This window comes from Venturia canescens, chromosome 7, assembly GCF_019457755.1.
Source record: "Venturia canescens isolate UGA chromosome 7, ASM1945775v1, whole genome shotgun sequence".
Classification (NCBI taxonomy): Eukaryota; Metazoa; Arthropoda; class Insecta; order Hymenoptera; family Ichneumonidae; genus Venturia; species Venturia canescens.
In genome coordinates this window covers 9077117-9094692 of record NC_057427.1, presented here as the reverse complement: position 1 = coordinate 9094692, position 17576 = coordinate 9077117, and the positions used below count along the sequence as shown (strand labels likewise).

Here is a 17576-nt window from a genome sequence, read left to right as displayed (position 1 = left end):
CATCCGAAAATCCGGATTGACGCTTCCTTCTTAGCCTTCCCTATTGAATTTGTACATGGCTTAGTCCACGCAACCGGATTATCTATTCGATGCCACTAAAAAGACCCTCGCAGGCGACAGATGGTACGAACTCTATACCAGAGTCGATTAAGCTATTCCTTTCGCGAACCCGAATATTCTACAAATAACTGATTTTTAATTACAGTTAAGTAAAAGTGCTTGGGAATGGATTGGTTAAATCTCAGGTCAGGTTATCGCACATTTAATGAAGAACTGAAGCTTCAAAAATCGTTAAATTCATACGGGAGCTTATGGAGGTTCCATCACCACTACATTTCTATTCAATAATTCATGTACTAAATAATTCTAAATTCCTGATACAAACTGATACAAGCAGATAGGAAAAAATGTAAGGAATTCATAGGGATGATAAAAATAAAGGGTTGCCGAATCCTTAAAAGAGATACGAACGATAGAAGTTGGAAAAATTGCAGAAGCAGAAGCTTTTCCTATATAACCGCGACTTCTCAGAGGTTAGGAATAAGTCCGAATTTCGAGTGCCCCAATGTGCGCTACCAAAAAATACGCTCATGCGAAAGGAATACCTTAAGCAGACGTTCGACCCTCGTCCATCAAACAGAAACGCCCTGAGATAGCGTAGCCAAAGAACTTGCAATTTTCGCACTCCTTCAGTAGGTACTTGCCGAGCAATATCAAATATGATATAACAAGATCAGATGAAAGCTCTTGAAAGATAAAATCTTGTTGGAGCTTCGGCCAGGTTAGGATGCCTAAAGAGAACAATATGTTGGCTTTTTTCGTTTATTCTCTGTTCAGTATCTCCCGATTTACTGCTATATTCACGCGATTTTGGTTTTTCTTCGCAATTTTCCTTCACTCGCCTGTAACGGTTATACGTGTCCCGAACTCCACAAGCCCTAGGGATCCGGCGCTCCGCTATCCGCCTCTCTCCTGACCGTGCCACTGGGAAGCGGATGTTAGACGAAGAAAAATGACAGCGGAGCGTGCAGCAAAGAAAGCGAAGAAGAGAAGCTGGAGAGAAGCTTACGAGCGACGTCACAGAGAGGAACGAGAAGGAAAGACAAGTAAAGCAAGCCACGCTACCAACAGCCAGCAGGGACCGGGAGTTTGTTTTTCCAGCAAATTCCAGTTGTCGGGTCTGATTCCCCGGCGGGCCAGATATAGATGCTCTATATATACCCATCCAGAGCTACTTCAGTCGACCAACGACCACTAAACTGCCTCCCGTTGCTGTGCTCCCTTCGCACAACGATGTTGGCTCTTCTCGTCCTACTCACTCGTTCGCTGCTCGCTCTCACACAACTGCGCACCTTCTCTGCCGTAGAGGAAGCCTCGCTCCAGAAGGAAGCTGGACCTACGTGTACGGGCAATTTCAATGAACATCCGTCGCACTCACTGCTAATTCGATCCGCCACTGTAGCTCCATAATATGCTCGTACGAAACGACACGAGACTACCTAACGGAGTCCAACCCCAAAAGCCTCCGAATGGGAGCGTCCTACTTGTTTCACTGTGTTTCGTTGTGTGTTCGCACAAAAAAGTTTGACCATTTAAACTTTTACTGCGTAAACGAGCTATCTTGCAGGTATGGGTTAGTGCAAACGCATTTAGGCTTTTGTTCTCAATTACGTAAGCTACAAATTTTTTCATGGTGGCGCAACATCTTTCGCATGGGCTTTCACGAATTAGAGAAGAGTCATGGGAGCAGCGTATGCTGCCGTGGCTGCTTTAACAGCCTTGTCATTCAGCTGACATGAGCGAGTCGTACATGAAACTTCGGCTTTGACGATACGAACTTCTGTTGATGGAAACTGACGATGAGCCTTCGCGATCACTCGGTCTACCGCTCCATAACCGAACGAAGGAGGTACCGCGTAAACAACGAATGTTCGATCGTCAAGTTGTCAAGATGAACGAGTCCTCGCCTTAGGCAAAACTGCCTCTTCCACCGACTGGATAGAGAACAATTCCCTTTCTTTTGCTTTTAGTGCACACACGTTTCCCCCAGTCCCCGGAGCATTGAGGTGGCTGATTCGCAGTGCTGTGCGCCTCGTCCATGGGAATTGCGCGAATGAATTATTCATTTGAAGCTGTGTGTGCGACGGAGGGAAAAACAACGACGATCGGCCAGCCTGCGGTGCGGTCCCGAATGGCACCACGTGCGCTTGACACATTGTCACGGATTGGCTAGATCGATCTTCATCAAATTGATAGACATTGAATTTCGGAGCTCGGGATCCAATAGATAAACCAATCGACTATTCCTTCCAGTTCTTTCTCAAATTTAAAGAAACTTTTAACAACGATCTCCCTTCCCGATGATGGCCCAGCTCCATGGATCCCTTAACCGGTGTGGCGAGAGTAAACGAGTTATGAGGATGAAACAAGGAAGGGACGTTTGCCCAGAAAATAACGACAGGGAAAGAGACACGCGTTTCTCTATTTTCTTCCGTCTTCCCCTCCCCCCCCCCCTTACTCTCTGTTCTCTCTTTCTCTCGTATCGAAACTAATTTCGCACTTCCATCGTTCATCCTATCGTCGACATGTCGGACTCTCGGTAATTGCGAGGCGTGCGAGGGAAAGTGTTGCCGCGAAGGGGGAAAAGAAAGAAGGTTACAGCAGGGAAAAGCTGTGCGAGCCTGGGACGAAAGGAAAAGAGGAAAAAAGGAGGGAGAGAAAAGAAAATCCGTTTACAAGCATTGCGCACGGACGCCGTGACTGAAACTCACTCGGTATACAGTTGAACGGACTAGACACGGCTGGTGTGTCCCGTGGCATTACGGTTAGACCTTGGGTATTGCGGTGGTGGCACACACTACATCTACTATATCCACTATGCGGGACCGGAGAAAAGCCTCGTGGGTCAAGAGGGTCGCACCAGTGTACGGGGTCGTTCGGGATAACGTTCGCCGTACCTAGCACTTCTCCCGTGGGAATCCGCCATCATCACCATCGCACGATCGGATAAAGGAGGAATGAGGGACCGACTACATCTTCTTCCATCCGATCCTTATTTCTCTGTCTATTCTGCTAACTTCACTATTCTCTACCTACAATCTCACTTACAATACGCGTTTTCCTCAAGACAATATAATAATTACGATAAAAGTTGGGAAACTAAAGGGAACTTGGTACTTCGGGGTTTCAGGGCTTGGAAAAATACTTTATAGTGATGAATTTGTAAAATTCGACGACGTGTCCTTTTCTCTATTCAGAACCCTCAAGCGCGTTGACGAACAGAATAACTGAAAAAATAATACATGGGAAATGAAACTTTCGTCGTGGATGTGTTTGATACTTATAGTGAATGAAGTTTTAATTAGATGAACAAGATTCAGGAACAGCAAGCTGGGAATTCCCATCTAGTGAAATGTGGGAAGGGCAACGAAATGGGAATATTGAAAATCGCCTACGCTGCGAATGACACTCGTGGAAATTAGTCGGTCAATTCGAGAGATTCTCGATATTGGAGTTTCCAATCTATACGTATAGACTCGTTTTAAAGGCGTCCCATTTTTTATTTTTACTCATTTATTTTCCCAGCTCTTACTTCGTGGCGAAGGGAGCCTAGCATTCGTGGAAAAATAATGTATATAGCGAGGGTGCTTAAAATACTGCAAATGACTGGAATGACAAGTGAAAGAAAGCGATTGGAAAATCCTCCGCTAAAGAATTTGCGCGGAACAAGCATGAAGTATAGCAAGAAAAAAAAATCTTGCCAGAGAAATTAGTACATACATTTCTACAAATGTAGCCTTCCGCTGGGGAGTAAAGCTGAAAAATCAATGAGGTGAGTCTCAATAGAATTAGCAACAACGAAGATAGGAATGAGCTGGGTTTTTGTCGCTATTCTTGAAAAAGCTGTCTGCCCAATTTGGAATGACAAAAAACGCACCGATAAACGACACTCTCCAGACACTTATCGCGTTACGTCGCTCCCTTAATTACTTTCTTCCATCCGCTCTCCAGTTGCCAATATTCTGCTTTTTATAGCTCCCCGTACAAATGTTTTTGTCATCTCGCATGTCAGATGAAAATAAAGGTTGACATGCCTAAGAAAAACCGTAAGAACCTTAAGGCCTCCCGACCGGTTAATTGGCATTAATCGAGTCAGATCGCTAGCGTCTTCTTCGTGCAGTCTGCAATTGAATTTGTGTCACGTGGATCCAAAGATACATCGAGAAGCCCGGCAGATTCTCGGTACAAAATTGGCTCATGATTTTGTCAACTTACGGAGCTCAGGCTTGGTGATTTATAATGATCACGAAAATCTGCGATTCGATGAATGCGAAAACTCATGATCTTGAGCCTAGCAGAAATTTGGAAACCACTCGGTTTCCATCGCTCGCTGCAGTGCTGATGTTAGAACATAGGAAAGGGTCTTTATATACCGTACAAATATGGACACTGGGGCCATGAAAATCTTGCGATTTGCAACGATCACAAAATCTTCTCATCACCTTCGTTCATGCTCTCCGTCCAAGATTCGCGACAGGATAAAATGTTTCGAGAAACTTTTGGAGTATTAGAGCGTTATCCTGGAAGATGTTTAGCCCCGGATAACTGAATATAGCAGCTCGTTGAAAGACACGCAATAAAGCGCAACTTTGATTCATAGGTGAAGCGAAGGATCTCATCTCCTCAGCCTAATGCACTCTATATACACAGCACGGACGTATAAACGTGTAAACAGAGAAAGAAAGAATATATATAGGGAGGATAGTATGGAGGAATGGTACGTATCGGTACAACACAGGAGAAGCCGGTGGAGAGAGACTATCCGGTAGCAGAAGCAGGAAAACGTGACCCGGCATTAAGTGGCATATAAAATATTGCGCCCATGTAAATAGCCATCGTAAAATTCAGAACCCCTTTGGGTGAATGTTGCCCTCGGCATGCCAGGCCACGGTCGGAAACCTCCTCGCCATATCCGCCGAGATCTTTGCCCTGTAAATTCGTATTCAATACTCTTCACACGAAGCTTTCTTAAAGGTGGAAAAATATAAGGCTTGCGGAGGATAGAGAACGATCTTGGCGACTGGCTGAGTTAGGGGCAAACAATCCCGAGCGTATGTGCCCGAACGTAAACTTATGTGAGACTTTTATACCCACTGAATCACTCCCCACGAGCGCATACCCTCTTTCCATGTAAATACAGACGGATACTTTTGGTACACCCTTTAGATATTTGCTTGGAGCCGCTGGAATTGTACGCCAAACCTTCTCTCTCTTTCTCTCTCTCTCTCTCTCTGCTACTCGTTGTTTTCACCGTTTTACTTATTTGTTCTCCGTGCACGCTCGCGACTCGCTCTCTCTCCTCCCGTCTCGCTTTTACAGCCATACGAACATCATGTCAGACAGGTTAAGATACACGGATGCGGATACAGGATTCTGCATCTTGCCGAGACGACGTAGGACGAATTCGATGAAACAAGTGCTCGCTCACGTGAATTTGAATACAAAACAGCCAAGAGCCCTGATTTCGTAGGAGGAATACTCGTTCAGAGACCTCGCTCACTATTGTGGTAGCGTATTCTCAACTTTTTTTATTCTCCATATGAATTTATCGGAGGGCCAACTGTTCGATGCAACAGAACAAACCCTCAATGCAAAGACAAGTTTTCAGAATTTTCTGTGCTCGCCCTGGATGTCCATTATTGCCTTTTCCCTTAGAGATCTTCGCAGTTGAATTGTGAAGTAACTTTAAGGTAAGTCACGAATCAGGCCTATCGTTTTCGAACGTTGTTCATGAGACCATCGACAAAGAGTGCGCCAATTCGTCTGCAGAGATCGAACTGTAAAATGCTTTTTGATATTTACAAAGTCTGCTGCCATTCAACAATGTTATTCAATTCAAAAAGAGTGGAAATCATCACGAACTCCACGGGTGGTCAAAAACATTTCGCGACGACCATGTTTGCACTGCTATCACTGAAGACCATTGTTAACGATATTTGGGAATATCGGATTTTTCATGTTCCCAGGAATTCGCTTTGTACCAGAATTCTGTTGAAATAATATTCTCGGCAAAATGGAAAAAGCGTGGCTGCGAATTTCAAAAGCTTGCTCGTAGGATCGTATTCGACGAACTCGACACGAATATTAATTGAAATTGAAAATGACTTCAGTGCGGACTGATATTTCGTGGAGATGTACAATTCTGAAGTACTGACACTCGGTCCGTTATTGAATTAGAATTTGAAATGCACCTCGTTATCTCGATTCGATACGTACGAGCTTTTGGAGCATCTCAAACTTCCGTAACAACGTGAAGAATAAATTCTTTCAAAAATTACTAAACTTTCAAAGATTTTTAAATTCTTTGTTTTTTTGTGAATGTGTGTTTCAGTGACGGGCTTGGGTCCAGACTTCCTTTACCCTTTGGAGAACGTAACGATCCCACAGGGTCGTGACGCGACGTTCACATGCGTGGTGAACCATCTCGGTGGATACCGGGTGAGTCCTTCCTCCTACGCGAGTGGAGATCACAGTGGCGCCAAGGCCCGGGTAAATATCTTACCATTTTGTGTCCGCCTGCACTGGACCCACTTAATAACTACTACTGCACTTCTGCCGCGTGCCTGCACTCACCAGCTCTCTGCATTAATGCACCAACGTTGCTATGAGAATCATCACCCTCACAGACAAAAAAACGAGAAAAAACAACCAAAAAATAATCAAATCACCTGGACGCACGCCCTTTTTAGGGCCCTTCGTATGCTCGCCTGAAACTTATCTAGTCGGACGAATTCTTCCTTACGAATTCTGACGCCAGAGGGAAAATTGTTGTTTTCTGGATCGATCGTCATTTTGAAAAATGTATTTTTTCATTTTCCTTTATCCTGTTGAGGAGGATCATTTGGTATTCAGTAAATCAGAGAGGAAAAACAACTAGCCTGGTCTGCGAGCTGAGTTTGACAACGCCATGACCCCTTGACCCGTACACCAAACCTCCGAACAATCAGCATGTTCTTCGAGACAGATTTATATTCATGCTGAACTTCGTGAGAATCAAAATAACTTCGATTCGGTTTTCAATTACGTCTTCAACAATTCCGGAAATTCTTTTCAATACTTGGCATCGTATATTTATCAACTTTTTTCCAATAGATTACTTGAACTGATCATTACATCCAAATTTAATAATCAATCTCATTTTTTTTTTAATTTTTCAACCAGATGAACCTCCTTAACAGACTTCACGAGTGCTAATGCTTTCGTGATTCTTCAGTTACAAATTCCATTCAATAATTTATGCATCCGCCCCATTATTGATGGAAGTAATTCGACACACAATAACGTTACTTTTATTGAATTTTATTTCCGTTGCTGCTTTCTTTTCACAAAGTAAATCAGTGATTGCGGGACGTGGAAAAATCCAGACCATTTTCCCCCGAGCAGCCAGACTCTTGATAGCGCGCATCTTATCGTCATCGCAAAAACTATACCTTGATAATCTGCCTGGGCCTACTGAGAGCACGCAGCACGTTATGGAATTGGTGCACTGGAAATTGTGACTGCCTGACTATACGAACCCCAAAAGTCCTATTCTGGGACGATTCCAACCACCAATTTGGAATTTTGTGTTTTAATTTTATTTTATTTTTTTTTTTTTATTTAATCAACCTTGAGTCTCAAGGTTTTGTATTTCATTTCAAAATGAACACGAGAAAACAGTGTTTTCGTTCGAATTTGTTGTCTCATTTTTCTCATCAATCAATTTTTCGTTCACATTCGAGTTAACGTTTAACGGTTCTCACGATGTACCCAAATACAACGTTACTGATGTATATATATATATATAAATCCAAAACAAGGAAGCACGCAGCACGATGCACTGACTGGAAAACATGCAGAAAAAAGATGATCATTCAATTTGTTGGCCTGTTTTTTTTTTTTCTTGTTTTTATTACTCCCGCCCACGGTTAAACGAAAATAAATTAAAAACAGTTACCCATAAACTATACGCAATGCTTTTGCTAATGAAGTGAATAAAAAAATCTTCTAAATGTGACGAAACCTTCGATAGAAACATTTGAAAATGAATTTTCGTCTCGCATTTCAAATGCTACCAGTAATCATTGAAGCATTTTTAAAAATAGTACACCTGAGGGCACTATTCTGTTTATAGTATTGGAATTTTGAACTCGTCATGCAATGATAAGCCTCCAGAGACAGCGAGATAGAGAGAGAGAGAGCAAGGGAAAAGAGAGCAAAAGAGGAGGCTCGGTCTGAAATTAACTTTCGTCGAAGTAACATTGAAATCACGTGATCAGACAAACACGTAGAGGGACAGATAGCAGCAAAACAGAGAAGGCAAACGGAATTGGCCAACAACCTATAGCATGGTGTTTAATTTAGCTTTGTCCGCGATGTTGAAGTAATGAACTGGCGCTCATGGCGATGATAAAATTTTCGCATGAATGTCGAGATCCAGAGGCTTTTAGTAGTGCGATTTTGAAGGCACTGAAATTTGGTTATTTTTTATGGTAAACTGAAATGGGCTATCGGAATACTTGGAACAAACACGTGAAACAATGTTTAGAATATGCACATGTGTAAATAGAATCCATCCAGCTCGATTTGATTAACGATGGATTACAGCCACCTTGAGGGATGGTTTTCAATCAGCTGTAAATGATAAATTAAACTGTACCAATGAAACAGTTGTGGCTATTGATATATTACTCGGATTATCCAATGAAACTCGTTGGATTAATTCATCGCAATGAATCATTTGTTCCCAGCGTTTGTTGATTAATTTCCTTTGAGCGGTGAATTCGTATCGAAGAACCATGCAATTTACACCTGCAAATTTCGACGAGAGTCTGCAATTGGTGGAAATTTCTATGGATATCAAGAGAGAAATCAAGAAATAATGAAATTTGAAATGTGTTTTTCTATCATAAAACTTCGGAGCTTATGGGGTTAAAAAGAAAACAAATTCATTATCGAACCCACAAGGAGCTCGAGAGTTGGAATCAGAAATCCAAGATCATCGTCATGGCCAGGATCGAATGCCAGAAAACACACTGAGAAAAAAAAATTGTTGATTCAATAGCAATTGATGTTATTGGAAGAATTTTCTTCGTTTAACTGCAATGTTTTCGGAGTAAATGAATCTGCAGTTTTATCCGAAACTATTTTTTTTCGTTCAAGGGGGGTCCTGCTTTTGAAAATCAAATAAATCGATTGTTTTCCCGAATGATTTAAGGATAGGCGGAAATAACTCAACATAGCGAACTTTTTGGTATAGTTTCAAGGATATTTAAAAAGTACGAAAGCATTTTTTTAATGCGAGAAATATTAATTTGTACATGGTTTATGCGCACGGTCTGATTGTCGAAATTTCTCAGCTATAAAAACCCGAAATGTAAATATATACGATCTATATGGAAAAATATAGAATTTCGCAATTTTTTCGGGTTTTTATAGGTTCGTATGGAAGAAAAATATATGAAAATGTAAAAAAAATTGAAATTTTTGTTGCAGACAATAATTACAACCTCCGTATTGTGTGCGCACAGCTGAGAAATTTCGACAATCAGACTTTGCTCATAAACCATGTACAAATTGGTATTTCTCGCATTAAGAAAATGCTTTTGAACTTTTTAAATATCTTCGGAACAATCAATTTTTTTTTTTTTACTTTCTCAAGCAGAACCCCCCCTTAATCGTGTTTAGCCTTGTATGATGACCATATATTTCATTGGCACCCCGTAATGCCACATTTCGTTGTTCCAATGACTATTTTTTCTCAGTGCACAAACATACTAAGTAATGAATAAAAATCCTAATGATAATGTCGGCAGCGGAATTTTTATCGTCATTCACCAGCACCTAAATACACATAAAAGACGCACATAAAAATACACATAAGTGAATGTTTTTGCGTAGAGTACACGACGAATAGATTCTGACAAACCGAAAGAAATCGAACGAAGAATGGAAGAGAAGAGGAAAAAATGATATCTCGCCGTAATTTACTGGGTGTAGCGCACTGAACGTTTGCGTAACTGTGTGTGTGTGTGTGTGCATGTATGCTATCATCGGACACGAAAAGGCAGGTGAACAAATAATGTTGAAAATGTAGAAAACGTTTTGGGAGAAGCGCGCTAAGGTTTCGGGTGATTGACGTTTTGAGGAAAAATTCGATTTCCGTTTTCGCAAGATTCCTCGTTTTATCATGTTCCGCGAGCGAAGATAAAGTTTCCTTCGAGGCTTCGATTCCACTTGTCAAACAGTGCGTGCTCGATCGATCCTCCTCTCTCTAGCTCTCTCGCTCTTTCCGGCTCTCTTTCACTCTTTTCTGAGGAGATCGAATCTGGTTTCTTGCTGGCTAGTGATTCGGTAAAAAAAAACCTTCGACCTCTCACAATTCTTTCCATCCGTTGTCCAATTCTCATTATTCATAGAACTCTTAGAAAGTGAAAAGTCCCGATGAGACAACCGTCAAAGTCCATTTTCCTAACTACTTTTTTATGGCCTCAAAAATGATGAGCATCAAAAATGGAACATCTTTTCGAAGCCCGAAGTACTCCTGTGTTTGGGCTCCTTTTTTTCAACTTTTTTACGAGCTATCGTATACACGAGGTAACAATATATCGCTCAAAACTCGTAAACGTGTGAAAATTCACTGTCTCGCCGTACGTAAATATAGCACGAGAATTTCTCCCGGAGAGTTTGGAGAGTTAAAAAATTTATAAGAGAACCGCGCGTGTGTAACGCCTCGAAACTCTGTCGCAAGCGTACACGCGATACACCGGGGGTAGCTCACGCTTCCGGGGGAAAAAGTTACGAAAAGCGACCTCCCGCGGACGCGCTCCAGTCCCCAGGAAAAAAATATATGCTAGATAAAAAATATAAAGAAGACACGTCGAGGCAGCGTCTCGCCGATTTCCTTCTTGTATGCGTCCTCAAAAGCCTTTTTAAGCATTCGGGAGACGCGACCGCCGCCAATGCCACGCAACTGTGACGGTGAAAAAGTTTCAATCCTTTTTTTACCTCGTCTGCTTCTCGTGTATCGTGTGTACCAGGTACTGAAAAAGAGTAGGCCAAAAAAAATCCTTGAAATTTTCAACGACGAAAAGCAATCATTTGACACTTTCAGAGAAAACTGTCTCGTGACGCTGCTGCTCCATATAGTTTTTGACGTAATTATAAAATGATCCCCGAACACTCGCATCGAGAGCAACAATTAAATTAACGAATTTCACATTAATCTAAAAAAAACGTGATACAATCCTTCGATTCGCATCTTCAATTCAGAAATTACAGTTATATTTCAATCGATAAAATCAAATATTCTCAAGCTCATTATTCGTCAATTTTCATCATCGCTGCACATATTTGAACCGTTCGTTCGGACGCAATAATCCTGCGAGAAAACTCATGCACCAAATCAATTCTTCGAGAGTTGACAAAAAAACTTCAACCTCCGTCCAACTCTCGACCCAGACGATGCAGCCTGGCACATATGATACATAATTAGTTTACGAGTTAACAACGAAAAGTAGGTTAACATTCCGAAACACATTTGGGACGAAACGGGCAGGCATCGTGCGGAAAGTTGCACTTTACAATTGCACTCTCGCCGCAATGCCCTGGAGACTGAGGGAGAAGGTGATCCTCCAAATAGAATTCCATTTTCTCTTTTAATTTGCCCTCCCCACGGATGGACCTCGTGCGAACAATTATTTCGATGAAATAATTACGAGCGTTATTTAATCGTAGCAGTCTTACTAACGATATTTCTTCCCATTCGCAACCATTATTATTACCGTGTGAAGAATCTATTATTTTTGTTGAATAAACATATCCAAAGTGAGAGTAAAATTATTGCTGGTGGGAGAGAATAATTAAAAAAGTTGGTGAAAGATCAATCAGCTAATTGTTCTGTTCTTCTGCGATTGCACAGTCTATTTTCAACCATTCTTCCAGCTGTGAATTTAAAACAAGAACAGCGAAACGTGCAGTGAGAAAAATGCAGTGAAAATAACACAGAAAACGGTGCGATTCTATGGCAGCGAATGAAGAATAACTCACGTGATTTTGGGCATCGATTGAAAAAACAAAAACAAAAGTTACCCCACTCCACTACAAAATAGGACTAGAAGTATTGGTTAAAAATGTGTGAACGTTGGTAAAAAATTGAAAATAATATCGTATCGTTCAAAGAACGACGTTAAGTCACCTAGAAACTAAAATAAGCGTAAATCGATACTGATTACCGGGGCATGCCGAGGGATGCATGAGTTTTGAATAATACCAGAGCGACATATTATTTTAGGGTTGCATGAGCATGACTATAAAAGTAAAAAAGTACTTTGCGTTGGTTTTAATTGGTGAAACGAAAGCTGACCGTTTGTTAAACGAGCAAAATAAAAGATCAACAAAACGAGATAGAAAAGCTTGAAAGTATAAGGAAAAAATTGGACACTTTGGGACCACTGAACTATTCGCTGTCATGAAATCCCGACTAGCGCTTGTAAAATGACGTATCGACGAGAGAGAGAGAGAGAAAGAGCTCTTCGAATAAGTGATAAAATTAGGTGTCGATGAATAAATCGATTTCGTTGTTGGAAGAAGCATCTCGTTCCAATGTGGTAGAATCATCGATGGGAGGAAAAAATGTTTTATTGTCATCGACGAATGGAGGAAGTGGGCGCAGCGCGGAGGTTCACACTCGGTTTCCCAATTTTTCAATTAGCACACGCGTATTCGTAAATTCAACGAGAATTCGGTTAGCCATTCAGTCTCACGCTCGTTCATGGATACTTGCGATATATCGTTAGTATTTTATGTGTGCATATTTTTCCCACGTGTGTGTGTGTGTGTGTGTGTGTTGTGCGTGACTGTAGGTGCGCGAGTGCCTGTATATCTTTGTGCATCCTCGTCACTCGAGAATTGAATATCCGATCGTTAATCGCGTATAACGTTCGTGTATAGCCAACAACTGAGCTGCTCACGCAGAGATATACAAGCTTCCCAACAAAATGATTCGCGTTGTTAAACACTCGCGATAAAGCACCGAAAAAAATGAAATAAAAGCCCAAAGCTCGATTGCTTTCATCAAAAACTGCGCGGAGTACTGGGGCGTGTAAACCGGTATAAAGGGCATCCCCGAGACTCCGATACACATCATTTTTTATCTCCCTTTCTCTCTCTCTCTCTCTCTCTCTCTGTTTCTTTTATCCATTTGTACCACAAATACCAACAATTTTATATCGGTTGAACTGTGACTGTAACACACGAAAATATATAAATCCCGGAACAGAATAATTTGAACGTGAAGCCACGTACAAGCGGAAGTGCGTTTCAGTGTTTTGTCCACGACGTGTATATGTATACGCGTGAAATATAGGCATGTTTGTATATCCACGTGGGCGCGTATACGTCGAAGTACATACAAATATATGTAAACTAATATTCGGTGCACTGTACGTTGAACGGGATACACGTTGTTCTGGAATCGAGTAAATTTCAAAAATGAAACGATACTTTCTCATTTTCACGTATTGTAGTCGATAGATGAGAGAATTTTTTTTCTCCGCAACTGTGCATACACACGGGCCACGTAAATTCAATTTGAAAAGCACGTTGAACAAGTTTATTCTTGTGCGATTTTTCCATATTCATTTACATCTCGATACATTTTTTCAATGTCACGATATTATTATTATTATTATTATTGCATTGTATTCGTGAATATTATTCAATCGTTTATTCGAAAAGAGATGCGAAAAATGGGTTTTAAACGAGAATCCTATAGTTTTGGCTCAACAAGCTGCAATCAATAGAGCTTAGTGTGCTGTGCGGGTAGTCGCGAAATGTGACATCATTCCGAAACTGATCAAGTCCCAGCGGGGCTTTGCCGAGCTGACTATGACGCGTTTGATCCTAAGTTTGAGTGAAGTTATACACGGGCGTGCATGCACTCGCAACATTTTGTAACTGATACCTGCAAAATATGTAATGTCAAGGAATGGACGTCTTGGTTACGTCAAATTGACTACACGAATAATGCGAATTCACATTTGTAGAAATACCAATACGACGTGTGTACGTATGAGAGTATGGTAGAAAAACAGTCAGTACCGAGGTGGAAAGAGACAGGAGGATTGAAAATGGAACAGGGAAACAAGAAAAGAGGGAGAGAGAGAGGAAGAAAAGGACGGAAGCTGAGGCAGGAAGAAGAAAAAAGAAAGCGCAACTCCGGGAAAGGGAGAGAAGCGGGGAGGGGGTGAAAAACTTTTAATTAGCGAGTTTATCCATTTATCTGCATACCGGTGTGGAATGAAAGAAGCATCCATTGGACAGCTGTAGAAAAGTCTGTAATATGTTCGTATATATGTTTTCCAATGTCTGGCACACAACTCGTGGCTTGTTCTGAGCGGATAGTTGGAAAAAAAGTCGAAAAAAGTAAGGGGCAACGCGGTGGAAGACACGTGAGTGTGTTCGGATGCCGAATGAAATATAACAAAACAAAAATAGAGTGAGGGAAGAAAAGTGGGGGGGGGGGGGGGAGGGAGGGGGATGGGAAAAGATAAAAATTTCTCGTAGAAAAGATAAAAATATGACAAATAATAAAAATGAAAGGGGTGACAGGATGTTCAGGTTTGGAATAGCATTGGAAGCCGGTATATGCCCAAATATACATACTTATATGTATATGTGCGTGTAGACGATGCGGCTCGGACGTGTGGTAGAGTGAAATAAACGAGGTAGAGACCGGGACGCCCGCACGATCCTCACAATGCGCAACAATAGAGAGCACCAAAACCGTTTGCATATGAAAGAGCCCCGCGAATAGGAAGGGGCCAAAGAGGGTCGAGGAAAGGTGGGGCGCACGAAAAAAAGGTAGGTTACCCAAAGAGATAGGTTACGCGTATATAGATCATATAACATTATAGATGACGAGAGAAAATAAGAGAAGGAAGGAGGAGAACGTGCACGAGAGAGGGCTTTCAAAAGGCAGAGGGCGATATAAGTGAGTTTGAAATTTTCTCCCGAAAAATGAGTAGATAAAGGATAGAAAGAGGGCTACGTCAGGCGTGCTATACAAAAGATTCCTTTGTCATTTGGTATACCATAAATGCAGTCATTTTCACCTGTTTTTCATACGTGTGCCGCCTCTCCTACGTTTCGCTGAGTATATACATTCAAATTCTTCGTTATTAATTATGATATGAAATTACACTATTTCGCGTGACATTTCAAATTCATTTTCTCTCGAACAGAGTTATTTTAAAATGGAAATAAATTTAATCGAGTTTTTCAACACTCATACTTCGACGAATACTGCAGCTTGTACAAAAAGGATTGAATCCTCGCACCGCGTGTATCATTTCCATAAATAATTCCAATTAATCCAATCGTTATCAAAGCTCCACCGGAATATTATTATTCAACGGGTGACGTCAACGATTTTGATGTGTGCCACTTGTTTTATTATTTTATTCTGACATTAATGCGTATTCAATTTTCCGAGATATTATATCGTGGAATAAGCTCTCATAGCCTCCTTTTAGCACCGTTGAAAGTACTCCACTTTTCATAAGTCAAACTGCGCGGTCAATTATCTTTTTTTCAGTGATTCGATCGGATATCTCGCATCTTTTTCATTCAATCAGAGATCCCCACGACCCCATTATCTCAAATGGAAAACTCGTTTTGCATGAAAACGTCAAATATCGGCCAAATATGATTCATAAAGTAACTGAAAAAATAATGAAAGTCTTTTTATTTCGTGATGAACCGGCGTTGTTGTCTCGACTCCTTCGCATGATTTTTAAATCGTTACGAACGCGTTGTGCTTCTACCAAAACCTAATTAAGAAAATAAAATCGTAATAAGTACAGACTCAAACTACGAGATGAAAATCGAATGTTCGCCGTTCAGTTTAATTTATTCGATTAAACAGGGAGAAAGAGAGAGAGAGAGAGAGAGAGCGAGAAATCATTCATCTTAGAAATTGAGAGCGGCACACCGCCCGATATACACGCGACGCGAGAATATCTCGGCAAAACTCTTTCACGTCGGTGATCTTTCGAAATACTTTTCCGATTCTCGTTCGGTCACGTTTTTCATGGACCGTACAAAAGAAAAGTGGGCGCCAGAGAGGAGAGTGGCACGGGGTGGCGGGTTAGTCTATCGCATATGCCAACTACGAGACCGATATTCGAGATCGGTACATAAATATAAACACACTCGATACAAGGGCGCTTCCACCCCAAATGCTTGAAAACGTTAACGAATATATTCGCCAAAAACAATGAGTCCGACGACTGTTTCGTTTTGGGTAAATACGAAAAAATTTTATGAAACGTGACGAATTATTTGTTGCTGAACCGCCCGATACGCGATGCGTTTGCATTAAAAAATGTGGGATCCGAGTCTGGAAATATTCAGCAAAATCTGAACTCAAGTTTCTATGAAAAAATTGAGCGAACTTTTCGAAAAAATCAATTGCGATTCGAGCTTAATTTACGTAGTTACAGTTATAAGGGTTACTATTTTTCGAAAAGCAAAAGCTCACAGGCTGAAGCACGTAGAAATTTCGAATGGAATAACCAGTACAAATGCAATATTGCATTATAAGTACGAGAGGCATTTGTTGGCAAGTCCGTCACTCGGATTTCCATCTTTCAGAGGCTCAATGGATGAACTCCATTTTCGTAATATCGATAAGAAAAGAGAGTGAAGAAAAGAGGGAGGAAGCCTTTTTGAGCACGCCTGATAGATAGCCTCGCTCGATACCGGAGCCTCCTTCTGATTTCGGTAGTTGCGACCAAGTGGAATGGGATAATCGAATGATTTTTTGAGGCGTTGAAAAATTATGAAAATTCTATCAAAAAACGATGACCCGCAGAAAAGTTGAGCTCGTGGGAGGGAAGTTGGAGCAGGAGGAATAGAAAAGCGTCGAAAAAGTAAGGTCCATTGAGAAAGCGCTAGGAAAACCTCACCGGACGGGACGTTGAATAAAACGCGATAAAAGTCCCAGCACCGAAAGTTTCCCAAATAGCACACGCAGCCGTTCGATTCGCCGCAAAACCGCGTCCCCGAACCTTGACCTCATTAAAAACGCTCTCGATTCCGAGGCCATTTGAATCTCCGAGAGTAAACGTGGCGAAATAATAAAAGGAGAAAAACGTATAAGGGTTGGCCTCAGACTTTCTAAACTCTTTGAAATTATTGAGCAATGGGTTTTGTGACGGGGGTACAGGTCGCTTGGATGAAGGCTGATACAAAGGCGGTTTTGGCGATTCACGAACACGTTATCACGAACAATGGGCGTCTTGCGGTTACGCACAACGACTACAATACGTGGACCTTAACTATCAAGAGTGCAAAGCCCGAGGATCGGGGTGTTTACATGTGTCAGGTCAACACGGATCCCATGAAGAGTCAGGTAAAACTAAAAAACAACGAAAACACTCTCACGGGTCAACGAATATTTAAAAAAAGTCATAACAGTTTCGGACGAACGTCACAAAACATGTTGCACAATAAAAAGGCAAATTTCATCTATTAGT

General features: G+C 41.4%; 1 protein-coding gene across 2 annotated transcripts in view; it reads left to right on the top strand.

Moving 5' to 3' along the window:
- Positions 1–17576, top strand: part of DIP-beta (Dpr-interacting protein beta) — an 87522-nt gene that overhangs the window by 52224 nt on the left and 17722 nt on the right. The window contains exons 3-4 of one of the 2 annotated variants that reach the window (XM_043424819.1): positions 6392–6498; positions 17267–17452. In XM_043424819.1, coding sequence (XP_043280754.1) covers positions 6392–6498; positions 17267–17452 — 293 coding nt within the window. Of the gene's footprint in view, positions 1–6391; positions 6550–17266; positions 17453–17576 lie in introns of both variants that reach the window. The other variant, XM_043424818.1, reaches the window with a different exon arrangement.